At 36.5% G+C, this 14,649-nt stretch overlaps 1 protein-coding gene across 1 annotated transcript in view; it reads left to right on the plus strand.

The window, feature by feature from the left end:
• The window catches only part of PHF14 (PHD finger protein 14), a gene marked incomplete in the record, with an annotated part of 270,722 nt that overhangs the window by 80,754 nt on the left and 175,319 nt on the right, over positions 1 to 14,649 (plus strand). Inside the window, 1 exon segment of the mRNA XM_034760532.1 lies at positions 4,591 to 4,759. Coding sequence (XP_034616423.1) covers positions 4,591 to 4,759 — 169 coding nt within the window.

Raw genomic sequence — 14,649 nt, forward strand, 5'->3', positions numbered from 1 at the left:
TAATAACACCATATACTGGAATTTTATAAGTTGACATACAATTTGGCACACATTTTACCAGGACAATACTGACCAGCAAATTATGAGTTTTTAAATGATACCTCATAGAAAAATTATTACAGTGTCACACAGGGTACAAAGTGTAGGAAAGTGTCACAAAGAGTTCTGTCACACATGGTACAAAATATACAAGAAAGAGTAGGTCACACTGTTCGGGGAGTGGTGCTATCTATGAAAGAAAGCATACAGTCAAATGTAGTAATAATCCTTAGAAAAAAAAGAAGACCAAATAAATGCTACCATGGCTAAAAAGCAGACTTAAAGAGGCGAATAGAGGCAAAAAAGCATCCTTCAAAAATAGGACATCAAATCTGTCTGAGGAAAAGAGAAAAGAACGTAAACTCTGGCAGGTCAAGTGTAAAAGAATAATTAGGTAGGCCAAAGAAGACTTCAAAGCACAATTAATAAAATAGACAAAAAACAACAGCAAAATTGTTTTCAAGTAAATGAGAAGCAGGAAGCCTGCCAAACAATCATTGGGGCCACTGGACAATCAAGGAACTAAAGGAGCACCCAGGAAGACAAGGCTGTTGTGGAGAAGCTAAATGAATTATTTTGCATTTGTCTTCACTGCAGAGGATGTGAGGGAGATTCCCACACCTTATCGATTTTATTTATTTATTTATTTTTAGGTGACAAACCAGAGGAACTGTCTCAGATTTGAGGTATCAGTTGAGGAGGTTTTGGAACAGATCGATAAATTAAACAATAATAAGTCACTAGGACCAGATGGTATTCATCCCAGAGTTCTAAAGAAACTCAGATATGAAATTTCAGAACTACTGACTGTAGTATATAACCTATTGCTTAAATCAGCCTCCGTACCACCAGATGACCGGCAGTTAACTAGTGTAATGCTGATTTTTAAAGAAGGCTCCTGGGGCAATCCTGGCAATTACAGGCTGGGAAGCTTAACTTCAGTATCAGGCAAATTGGTTGAAACTATAATAAAGAACAGAAATATCAGACAGACAGATAAGCACAATATGTTGGAAGAGTCAATATGGCTTTTGTAAAGGGAACACATGCCTCACCAATCTACTAGAATTCTTTGAAGTGTCAGCAAGCACGAGGACAAGGGTGATCAGGTGGATGGATATACAGTATACTTGGACTTTCAGAAAGTGACAAGGGCCCTGACCAAAGGCTTTTAAGTACAGTAAGCAGTCATGGGATAAGAGGGAAGGTCCTCTCATTGAACAGTAACTGGTTAAAAAATAGAAAACAAAGGGTAGGAATAAATGGTCAGCATTCACAGTAGAGAGAGATAAATAGTGGGGTCCTCCCAAGAATTTGTACTAGGACCAGTGCTATTAAACGCGTTCATAAATGATCTGAAAAAAAGGGGTAAAGAGTGAGGTCACAAAGTTTGCAAATGATACAAAATTACTCAAGTTAGATCCAAAGCTGAATGCGAAGAATAACAAACAGATCTCATAAAACTGGGTGACTGTGCAACAAAATGGTGGCTAAAAGTCAATATTGATAAAAAATAATGCACGTTGGAAAAAATAATCAAATTTATACCCTTTATAAATAATCAAATTTATAGTGATGGGGTGTAAATTAGCTGTTACCTCTCAAAAAAAAAGATCTTGGAGTCATCATGAGTAGTTCTTTGAAAACATCTGCTAAATATGTCGCAGGAGTTAAAAAAAAAAAAAAAAAAAAAAACAACAACAACAACAAAAAAACAACATAACAGAATGTTATGAACCATTAGGAAGGGGATAGATAACAAGAAACAAAATGTCATAATGCCACTAGATAAATCCATGGTATGCCTACATCTAGAATATTGCGTGCAGTTCTGGTTACTCTATATCCAAAAAGATACATTAAAATGGCAAACAAAGTGATTAGGGCTATGGAACAGCTTCCATATCACAAATCCAAAGAAATAAGCGTAATTTACCTTCACTTGGACAAACTTCTTGATTCTTTGCTTCAACAGGCACACTTGAACTGTCTGGACTGACCACCTCTGTCCTGTATTCTCCCTTGCCATATTGGCCATGTTTCTGCCAAGGGAATTAAGTGCATTTAAGAGCCAATTTACTGTGCTTCTATTTTATCGCATTGAATTTTTTTCTTTGATACTTTTCAGACCAAGCTTTCACTACTTTTTTGTTGGGTGACTTGCATTTTTCCTAGTTCTGACTGCAGTGGCAGTTGTGCCACCAATTCCAGAGTTAGCTCAGATGTTCTCTGTAAATTTTTTGCAAGTTTCATATGTAAAATCTCAACTACAAGAGGTTCTCTTTGGTGTTCTTGACGGATATAAAAGTTACAAGACTCATTTTTTTGGTAATTGGTCTCTAATAAATCTATCTAAGGTATTTTTTGGCCCTTGTTACCATAGCATCTGAGTGCCTGACAATCTTTAGTGTATTTATCCCCACAATGCCCCTGTGAGGAAGAGAAGTAATATTATTCCCATTTTACAAATGGGGAACTGAAACCCAGGAAGACTAAAAGTTACACAAGAAATCTATGATGGAGCAGGGAATTGAACCCTCGTCTTTTGAGTCCCTAGCTAGTGCCTAACTGCTAGATCATTCTTTCAGTCTGTCTTATAAAGGCGACTTCTTTGTCTGTGCTTCTACACTCCTTGGTAATACATATGTATTACTGAAATACAATTTATCTCATACAGTTAGCTTTTATCCAAGTAGGATTAGATCACATTTTTTCTGACTCATCAACCTGTGCTCTAATAAGTAGACAGTGCTGTCTGTTGGAGTGTCTTTTGGTGTGACCAGAAATGATTTGAGACTAATGCTCAGGATGTTTCCAGTTTTAGAAAACAGAGACGCCAAGCCGATGAAAACATGTGTTTGCTTTATATCAGAGCAGTTTGCTTTATATTGGAGCAGCTACTCCTGTTCTTCTGCGCCAAATACGGGAACTGGTGTAAATCAAAAATTAAACAGGAACCTTTGTTAATAGTATGTTTTAGTAAGAGTAATGTGAGTCTCTTTACATTGTGAGTCTTAATACAATGTGTGGCATATCTACTGTAATTCAGCTTTGTTGACTTAAAAAAGCACTGGTATTTGAATTAAATTAAATATATTATTGTTCAGCATTCTCTTTTCAAAACACAATAGCACTGATGTTTTTCAGTTGCTTACATTACTTAATAATGCCTTTGTTTGCATTGAAATTCATAGCAGCATAGCTGTTTCTGTTAAACCTATTTTAGGCTCAACTTTGTAACATTTCCTTTCCTCATGATAAGAAAAGCATCCAGATCATTTATGGTAAATATGCCATAGTTAAATTTTGTTTTTAAACATTTGCTTTTAATATTTAATTTTTTTTAAGAAAATTTCATTTGACTTTTTATAATCTGGAATTGTGTTGCAAAAATTCTGTTTTTTATAGGCGGCAAGTTAGCACACCTCCTTATCTTCAGACCATATAAAAATATATTTATAAATGAATAACAAAGTACACATTTTTATTTCTTGCTGAAACAAGTTCTGCTACTTCATTTAAATTATTAGCAGTGTTTGTATGTTAATTTAAAATTTAAATTTTGTTATTTAATAGTTGGCATACTATTTCAGGAAATTTTATAATAATTTCATTAACCAATATTTAAAATACAGTTTTGGGGAAATGTAAAAATTGCTGCTGATGGTAGGATTTAGGTAAGATTTGCCTTAAAATGCATAGAATAATGTATTTTATAATTAAAAAAAGGACTTAAAAATTAATTTGATGTCACTGATATTAACACGTAAACCTGAAATTTCATTCCCATATGTTAGGTTAACATCTGCATTTATGGCCTAACATCTTGGTATGACATATATTATTTTGTCCTGCATATGAGAACATATGAAGATGACTTCACATTTTGTTAATTTTCTTTCATTAAGCTTGTTAATAGCATACATTAGTGATTGCTTAGTTTTGAAGTTCTGACCATGAGTTTATACTGTTTTGGAAATACAACAAGGGGTTTTTCATCTGAATATAAAAAAAAAATTGCTAATATGCATTTCACTGGCTATACATCTTCATTTGTCTTTTAATGTCTTCTAGACTTTTAAAAAAAATGTATCTAGTGTGAATTGAATTGTCCACCATCTTTAAAATGGTCTATTGATTGTCAGAGGAAACCCTTCTTGCTAGTCTGTCAGTAAAAAGCTGCCTACAGAGAGCAAATTCCGCACAGTGTGTCATTGGCAGAGATGAGAGGCTGCAGCAGCTAAAAAAATGAATAAATTCAAGATCAATGGGGGTAGGATTAACAAATGGTGAAATAGTAGAAGAAATATCTTTCCTAAATATGAAAGAGTGCTTCCAATGAGTCTTAAATCCCAAATGACTTAAATGACATGAATAAATAAATAAAATAGGCCATGTATCTGGCAAGAGCAGCTATTTGAATATCTGTTATTTTGAGAAAATTACCTTATATTTTTGTGGAATTGTTTTGTTTTTGTGTTGTATTTTTACCAAAATATTTTATTTCTGCTTTGTGGTTGCTGTTGTCCATATAAAATCTTTCACTTCCAGGCAGTGTTCAGAGTGTGACCAGGCAGGCAGCAGTGACATGGAAGCAGATATTGCCATGGAAACCTTACCAGATGGGACCAAGAGATCAAGGAGGCAGATTAAAGAACCGGTGAAATTTGTTCCACAGGATGTGCCACCAGAACCAAAGAAGATTCCAATCAGAAACACGGTAAATGACAACTTAATTGTCGTCCTATAGGTCACATTAATAATTATTTAGCTTAGTATCTGTAAAATTGGGACCTTTAGAGTACGATGAATTAGCCCTGTATTTAAATAATGACAATCTTCTAATATAGTTGTAAAAACTGTTTTCTCTGATTATTAGATACTTAATTTTTTGTCTCAAAAATGTGATTTACTTGACTTCTGAGGAAGTACCTAAAATAATAATTCTGGTAACTGTGTACTTCAAAGAATGGTAGATCAAGCTTTCCCTTTAAACTGTAGGTTGCCAAGTCAAATAAAGTAAAATTCACCACAAGTAGGTAACAGCCAGAAATTTTTATATTTTGACAGATGTTATCTGGCCTATGTGAAATGTCAATTTGTGTCACCTAACCCACCACAGTTGGCACGATTTGTCATCCTGCTTGGCAGTTTCAGTGAATAGCCATAAAGAATAAATGACTTTTACCCCCTAGCAATGGTTTCTCTAAGACAATATAGAAGAAGATTACACCTTTTCTACTTCCTGTCTTAAGGGGAGACAGAGGTCTTCAGTGTCAAGGGGTGTCACTTGGGTTTATTTTATACACTTGGTTATATTTTAATTTTTTTAAAGTGAGAAACAGTCAAAGTTGCATTGTACAGATTATTTTAACTTGGTTCTTCACAGTACTTGGTAATAGAAGAAGTAGTGATACTTTGGTACTTGAGATAAGTTCTGAAGGATACTTTGCAAAAGTAATCAATTTGATATTACCTGCTATATTATCAAAAAGGTAATAAATTGATTAAAGTGTGTGTGTGTGTGTGTGTGTGTGTGTGTGTGTGTGTTTATAAAAATGTGATTTTCACAGTTAGTGTAATGGATTTCTTTAACAGCCATGGCAGAGGGGATAAAAACAATAGTTTAAAAAATTTTGGTATGTCTCAAAAACATTATGTAATATCATTATATATTTATCATTTATAATTTGAACCTCTATATGTTCCATTTCGCACAATTTTATTTATGCTTTAACATGATTTAGACTGTGCTTTCTAACAATATACTTTTCAGTGCTTCTGTTCTCAACCCCCCCCTCCCCCACCAAAAACAAACTAACAAAAAAGCAACCATTACTGGATGCTTTTTAATAAACAGAAATTTAGTTTTTTTTACTGGCAAAGAAAAAAACCTGTAGGTCATTTCCTTGAAAGCAGAGCTACTATTAATCATTACTGTATTCTCTTATCATTCTCCACCATACTCCGATCCTTCAAGATTTGTTTTCCTACATGTTTCTAATTAAAGGCTTTTATTGGATTTTTCATTATAATACAATACTGCATAACAGGATTAACAGAGAACTTGAGAAAATGTCCATAAATACAGTCAAAGGTATAATTTTTTTTTCTAGAATACAGTCCTTTGGTCTCTCACCTGTCAAGTTTGGGGCTGTTTGGTGTTTGCGACCCTTAGGTTGTGTATGAACTATGGTTCATCTCCCAAAAGATATACAGGTCTGTCTCATCTTACGCGGGGGTTCTGTTCCGCGGTTAGTACGTAAAGCGAAAACCGCATATAGTCAAAAATACATTGAGTTCAATGGCGGGCGGAATCGCCTGCACTACAGGTACAGTATTAAAATTGTAATTTTTCCTCTTTTTTTGTTTTTGCCAACCGCGTAAAGCTGAAATCGTGCATGTTAAATGCGTGTAAGATGCGACAGACCTGTACCCAAAATAACAAACCAGCCCTTCCCCCCCCCCCACACACGTACACACCCCTTATCTCAGACTAGCCATATCCATTGTTTATTACATAGCTTGACTAGTTTTTCTTAAAGCAATCTGCTTTGGAGTCCCATTATGCTTTGCTTACAAATTCCACCCCTATATTGTCCAGCTAGCCTTTGATGGGGCTAAACTGTGAATTCTTATGATCGTTAGAAGTTTTTATCCATACCAGAATCTTCATGTTGGGATTGTTTTTTGACCTGCAGAACCTGTTGCCAAAATTTTGAGCTCCAATCCAAGGAACACTTCTCTTTCCTGTTCCAGCAGTTAGGAAGAACTTAAGACTCATTCAGGACAAAGGGGCTAATTCAGTTCATCCTGTAGGAATGACAAGGCCAGGATGTGAGGCCACATGAATAAACCAAAGAGCCTCTTTGCATAGGAAGAAGATAAAAGTTTCTTCAGCTTGAGGGAAAGTTCCATTTCTGACTCATATGCTCTTGAAATCATCTTATTTTTTTTAAATTTCACCCTAGTTTTTGAATGCTTTAATGTGCTAAGGCTTAAAGAATCAAACAATGAAAGGACATAGGAGTAGTGGCTCCTAATCCCAGGGAGGAGTCTGAATCAGATTTTTCATTCCGCTCTCCACACTCCCTCTGGTGACTATTACAGCTGTAAATCCTGAACACCATCGTGAAAAAATTGATTATCTGAGGGAAAGATGGATTTGTGGCAAAGGCAAAAGACTAAAATTGGGAGATTTGTTTTTTGTTTCAAGCTGTGACAGATGTTTGCCAAATCACTTAATCTTACTCTTCCTCAATTTCCTAATCTGAAAAATGTGGCTAAGCCTCATGAGGGTGAGGCTAAGTTTAATTAATGTTTGCAGAGCATTTTGAGATCCTTGGCTGTGTGTTAAAGTGCCCTAGGCAACCTTTAGTGCACACCAGCAGGGTCTACACAGACCAGTTAATGCACAACTCATTAGTACTCTTTAGAAATCATACCCTCATAGTGTGTATTGCTACACCATGTAGACAAACCCTCAGAGTATAAAAGAAAACAGAACTTGTTTGACCTGTCCTTCCCCCGCCAATCAGTTGATGTCATTTTTGCCCTTGAAAGTGCAGAAATATGATCTTACAGCCTCTCCAATTTAGTCAAAGTCTGTCTCTCTCACATTCCGTATTTTTCATAGTTATTTCTCCATGTAGAATCTAAGAAACTTTGTCACTGTTGACCTTGAATGTTACTATTATGTAAGTTTAAGAGACTGTGCTCTGTGATGCATTCAGTATCTCACACCACATGGCCAATTTCACTATGCTGTAATCTCTTAGTTTTAAGACTTAATTGTTTCCCTTTTCCGTGCTTTTGGAGATACTGGTAATTCAGTAGTTATTCCTCCTACTCTGATTTTGCTAATCTTCAACTTTATCTCAGAGCGCTTTCAGTACAGATTGTAATTTCTGATGCATGTCGACTCAATTCTTGGCCTCAGTGATTTGATCTTTAACTTCTATCCTGTTGGATAAACCTTGAAGAAAATCCTGTGAAGTGGAGACAGTGTCTTAAACTGAATCTGTGAACCTGTTGTGGCAAACAAATACAAACCATATATTTCCTCCTCCATACATTTTTAAAGTTGATTCACCAGATGCCTTGCCCATCTTGTGATGGTTTTGTTGATTTTATTATGTGAATAATGCTTTCTGTGGACATAGAGCTGCTGTACATCTTAAAAAAAGAATTGTCCTTGGAACAAGGAGAATCAACTCCTACTGTTCATCTTTTCTTTTTTTATTCGTGTTAACCTATTTTAACACTCCTTTGAAGAGTGACCATGCATGAGGGAGAAAAAATATCTGGTCACGATAATTGGTTTATTACATTTAATATTTATTTAGATGTTGAAGTGGAGCTGCTTCCCACTTACTTAGATATAATTGTGAAACTACTGACAAAGCATAAATAATGTACTTCATGACCTTCACACCTCTACCTTTCCCACTCCCTACAGATGTTTTTTTTTTTTTCTTCAATTCATTAAGTTCAGTTTGAAAAATGATTGAAAAAACCGCCCTTACCATGTGTGTAGCACGGAGCCTAGGACCTGGTCTACACTAGGAAATTAGGTAGGTATAACTACATTGCTCAGGGATGTGAAAAAATGACACCCTTGAATGATGCAGCTAAACCAATCTAACCCCCAGTGTAGACAGCACTAGGTCGATGGGAGAATTTTTCTCTCAGGATTACCTACGCCTACAGGAGAAGCTGATGCAGCATTTTAAGTGTAGACAAGCCCTAGGTTATGACACAAACAGCTAGTGTGATTATAAAAGTGTTAAGCTGTGTCTCCATGAGTGTTAATGGATTTTCCATTTATGTTAAGTTAAAATCAGTCGAACTTCCGTAATTGAAAAAAAGTGTCTTTTTTGCCACTTGGTGAAGTCCACAAAGTAAGTTTCACATTGAAATTTATATGGCTACATTTCATTGTAATGATTTATCATAGTTAATTCCTACTGTTTACCGACACTCATTTTAACTTTTCAGAACTTTATATATAAGCCTAATGTTTTACAAAATCAAGCAACTGCTAAAGTATGTATGTAATAATTAAAACAACATGTCAGGCAGGGGCTGGCTTTTTGTTGTCTTTGTACAGTGCCTAGCACAATGACGTCTTGATCCATGATTGATTGGACCCCCTAAGCATTACAGTATAAATGGTGGTGATGTTGAATTAGCTGTTACTAAGGGCAAGATGGCAGTATATGTAACAGAAAGAAGATAATATAAAGCACTTGTTAATTATCAACTTAAAAAAAAAACTTATTAACTGTGTGAAATAACTAATGTGCATTTATAGGAAGGTAAAAATACAGGAATTACTATACCCGATTAGACCATTGATATCTAGAGCAGAAACCTGTCCCTGAGAGTAGCCAGTAACCAAGGCCCTACATTTTTGTTTTTATTTTGTTTAAAATTTCCCGAGAAATATACAAACTTAATAAAGTGAAAATCAGTGCAAGAAAATTAATGTCACAGTTTTCTGGGTAAATATCAGGGTTAATATATGGAAGACAAAAGAAAAGGAACAAATAGAGAAAAATAAGACTTCTTCTGGATCCTGGTCCCTGCTCCAGAAGGAGAGATGGCAGCTTGGTAATGTGGGCGGCCAAGGTAACTGAGCTGCCATCTCTCTTTCTGGAGTAGGCCCACAAGAGGTGGAGGAGGCAGTGTGAAGAAATGGAATGCTCGCCTCCTTCACCTCTTCCACTTCCAGGCTCACTTCGGGCCCATTCTGAAAGGAGAGATGGTGGTTAAGTTGATGCCCAGGTTAGTGAGCTGGGTCCATGGAGTTCTGGCACTCTTTTTATTTTTTTTTTAAGGACTGAAGCACTGATGTACACATGCACATCTGTATGTATCTTCCAATACATTGTTTTATTTTAACGGACAGCCTTATATTTACACTTAGACTAATTCATTAACATAAACACATCTACCTAATGTAAAGTATTGGATTTTTCTTAACTTAATCAGTATTTTCATATATTTGAGCAGTCTGAAATTCAGGTCAAAACAAGTAAAAAACTGAATAATAGCTTTTGTAAAAGCCAGGAATTTTACAGTAAAAATGGGTAAAAAGCAACACAGGAGGGTCTTACCAGTAAAACATGCTTCATCCCATAGTTTAAAAAAAAAAGGGGGGGGGTAATTACGTGCCATAATACATGTTTCATCCTGCCAGTGGTTGGCTTATGCCCTGACGCATGAGGGTTATGTTATAATTTTGTTTTTTTAAATTATGCAACCTATCTAACGTAATCGTGGATGTTTGCTTATCTGTCTTCTTTTTCTAATCTTTCTAAGCTTCTACACTCAATGATGCTTTGTACCAGTGAGTTCTGTAGGTTAATTATTGACATTTTTTTAGGAGAAAAGGTGTTTTCTTTTATCCATTTTAACTGCTACCTTTCAGTTTCTGATTCCCTTTGTTCTTGCATTATGTGAGAAGCTAAATAGGGACATTTTGTATGTTTTCTCTTATTCATCATCTCCCTAAACTGAACCATCCCATTCTTTTCAGTTTCTCCTCAAGCCTTTAACCATTTTCATCCTTATAGCTGGACTGAGACTATCTGAGCTCCCTAAAGCAGAAGTTAAACTGTGAATGAAGTGCTCTGTTGGCCATATTCTGGATCAGCATGTACAAAAGATAGATTCACAATCCATTACTGAACTGGTGGGAATTGTGAGCAATACACTTATCTTAGAGCAGTGGTGCCCAAACTTTTCCTGTCACGGCACCCCTTACCAGTAATGGAATCTGTCCACACCCCCGCTCCTTTACTGCACAGTTGGCTCAGCAGAGGAGCTTGGGCTGAAGACCGAGCTGGGGTCAGAACTGGGGATGGGAGTGGAATGGAGCTGTATCTGGGTCCGGGCTGGGGGCAGAGTGGAGCTGTGCTGGGGGCTAGAGCTGGGTTGGAGCCAGGCTGGGGTTGGAGTGGAGCTGTGGCTGAGGCTGGGCTGGGAGCAGAGTGGAGCTGGGGATGGAGCGGAGCTGCAGCTGGGGCCGGAGCTGGGCTGGGAGCAGAGCAGGCGGCGGAGTGGAGCTGTGGCTGGGGCGGAGCGGGGCTGGGTGATGCTCCCTCCCTCTGCCCCCTGTGGGGGCTGGCCCTGCTGCACTCCCCCATGAACGTTCCTCCACTCTGCCCCCAGCCTAGCTCTGCCCTGATTTCATCTAGCCCTCTAGTCCTAGGGGGGTGCACCCCACAGTTTCGGGACCAGTGGCTTAGAGTATTGGGTGTAAAGGTGGGAGGCAGAGAACGTTTAATAGCAATTCCTTTTTCAGTTAAGAAATTTATTTAGTTATTCAGAATGTATTCCAATCTAGTCAGTGATGCTCAGAGTGATGATGGTTGGGGTGGGAGCAGAAATGTGCCAATACTTACAGCTCCATTTGTAATAGACACTAAAGACTTCCTTTCCACATGGAATTGGGAATTATGAGAAGTGAAGCGGGGAGATGGAAGCAGTCAATGTTAAAGCAACTGTTTTTTATATCAGGATCATATTTCTCCCTCTTACAGTTGGTTGCCACCTTCTAATCTATTCCAGTGCTGTTTAATGTTTGGATTTTTATTTGATAGTGCTTTTTAAAGTAATGCGTGTAGACACTTGATCAGATGTAAGGAATTAGCCTGTTCAGAACCTCGATTCACATTGTCTCTGTTTTCAGAATATTTTGTAGGATATTTGAATAAAGAAATTCACATGATTAAGTAGAAATGAGGAGGTAGGGAGTAAATTCTGCCATTCAGGTTGTTACTATGCAGAGGGTACAGCTTATTAAGATTTAAAATAAGATTAAAATTGACATTCCTGTATGGAATTTTTTTTAACCTACTAGTGTTACAAGCAACAACTGATATTACTGTAGCTAAAAACAAAGAGTTTTCCCTCCATTTTTGTCAGTTTACATTGTACATTTTGACAGTTGTTTCACTGTTCCCCTTGCATAATCAGACATTTTGGCTTGCTGTCAGCATGAGTCTACCACACAGGAGTGGGGACAGAAAAATACAGGAATGTTTGATGGTAAAACCACAGAAGATGATGGGGACCTAGAGGCAGATGCAGTGCTCGAAACTACTTGTAAGTCATCTTGAAGCCTAATCCTGCAAACGCATGTATGAGTAACCATTGAGCTCAACAGAACTTCTCAGTACCCTGATTCAGGAGAGCCTCCCTATTCAGGAAGATCACGTAAGCATATGCTTAACAGCCTTCTTGAATAAGGATAATTTAAGCACATATTTCAATTCTTTCCTGAATCAGGGTCAGAATAAGTAAAGGAGTATAAGTGTTCAGCAGATCAGCCCTCAGTTTGCAAACTGCTGTGGAAAGGACTGTATGTGAACAAAGAAATTAAAAAGAACAGGAGTACTTGTGGCACCTTAGAGACTAACAAATTTATTAGAGCATAAGCTTTCGTGGACTACAGCCCACTTCTTCGGATGCATAACACGAAAGCTTATGCTCTAATAAATTTGTTAGTCTCTAAGGTGCCACAAGTACTCCTGTTCTTTTTGCGGATACAGACTAACACGGCTGCTACTCTGATACCTGTCATTATGCAAAGAAATTAACTTATTGCTGATGCTTCCACAATTCAAATAATTTTAAAAACCCTTTAAATTAACGCTGTTTAGAATTTTATAAAGTTGATTCACATTATAAAACTAAGAAATGGAAAATATAATCTCCACAAACCACATGTGATCTCTATATTTAGTTGCACCCAATGTTAAACTTCATTAGAAAAAATAATAATCTAAACTAAAGTTTATAAATAAATTAAATTATAAATTAATGGAGTTATCGTATCTCCTAGAACTGGAAGGGACCTTGAAAGATCATCAAGTCCAGCCCCCTGCCTTCACTAGCAGGACCAAGTACTGATTTGTGCCCCAAATCCCTAAGTGGCCCCCTCAAGGATTGAACTCTCAAACCTGGGTTTAGTAGGCCAATGCTCAAACCACTGAGCTATCCCTCCTCCCCCTTGTTATGTATTGCTGAACAATTTAAATGGAAAAAGTATGAGAATTGATGATGTATTTTCCCTAGCCATATTTAGTGATCCTCTCATTCTTGTAACACATATACATCTCAGAATTTTTGCACAGGGAACTTTAGAAATATTTACTATATAATGTATATAATTCTGTATATTTTGTTTATAGAAATCTGTATGAGGACATATGACTAGTGTTTTACAGTCTTCTTATATAAATTAAATGGGCTGGATCCTAATTATCTAGCTTAACTGCATATGCTCTTGTTATTGAGATCATTTATTAATGAGATGTCACCCAATTTGAAAAAACAAAACAAAACAAAAAAAAAACCCCTTTAAATGTCAAGTTGCTTTGCTCTCCTCAAATGAAAAAGAGCAAATAAGATGATGTTCAATTTTTTTTTCTGAGCCAATTGGTCTGTCTCACTAATCTAGGTTATTGTCAGACTGTAGACAGTCTGTTCAGTAAAATAATTGCATTAAAATCTGGCCTGACTTTACTGGGGAATAAACTTTCTTAAATATAATCTGTTTGCATAATCTGAATAGCAGTAAAGTGTATTAGTGAATTAAGGTTAGATGTAATAATCACTTTCCTTTAGAATCTCACAAAATATTATTTGCCTACCATATATGATAATTATCTGGAAGTGTAAAGGTTGGAAGGAAAAAAGCTTTGTTTACTTAAAGTAATGCCATCTTCTAAAACAGTGACTTTACGTGATGGGACTCAGGACTTCTGGAGATTTCTAGCGAAAATCCACATGTAGGAAGTGGCTTCTTTGTCAGTATACTTCTTAATGTTGTTCAGGAATATTGTGCTGCTGGACATATTGTCCTGCAGTGAACTCTCTATGTGCAGACGTTTGCATCCACATAAAGCTCAATTTAGGTTCAGAACTTTAATCATGAACATATTTTCCAGCCAAGCAGTGTTTTAATGCATTTGACTGGAAGAAAACATCCATCCAGTATTATTATAGTGGAGGGAAAAGTGTTGTATAACGTCATTTTGAGAAGCGACTCATTTGTTCCATGACTTAAACAAAAGTGACTGATCTTTTACCATCAAAATTATATTGCACTAACTACACAATTATATACAAATTGTGTAATTCCATTGCATAAAATTCCAGTGAAAAGATTGTATATTTTTTATAAAGTAAATTATTTTTATTTGTTGGGGTGTTGCTGTGTGTATTGTTCAGATCATAGAGGAGAAAAGGTCCTTGCTTCTAGAGGCTTTCACTCTAAGTAAATCAATTAAAAAAATTTCACACACAAAGCACTTGGATTATAAGTGGTATTCATCACAGGAAGCTTTTGTGTGTATTGTTTTTAATTTACAAATACATACTATTTCTTAGGGTGAATTAATATTGTTCATTTCTGTTCAGAGTATGGAAGAAAGATGGTAGCGGAGAGAATGATTTTCTATTCAGGTTTACTAAAATAAATATCAGAGGGGTAGCCGTGTTAGTCTGAATCTGTAAAAAGCAACAGAGGGTCCTGTGGCACCTTTGAGACTAACAGAGTTCGTCTCAAAGGTGCCACAGGACCCTCTGTTGCTTTTTACA

This window comes from Trachemys scripta, chromosome 2 (genome assembly GCF_013100865.1).
Source record: "Trachemys scripta elegans isolate TJP31775 chromosome 2, CAS_Tse_1.0, whole genome shotgun sequence".
Classification (NCBI taxonomy): Eukaryota; Metazoa; Chordata; order Testudines; family Emydidae; genus Trachemys; species Trachemys scripta.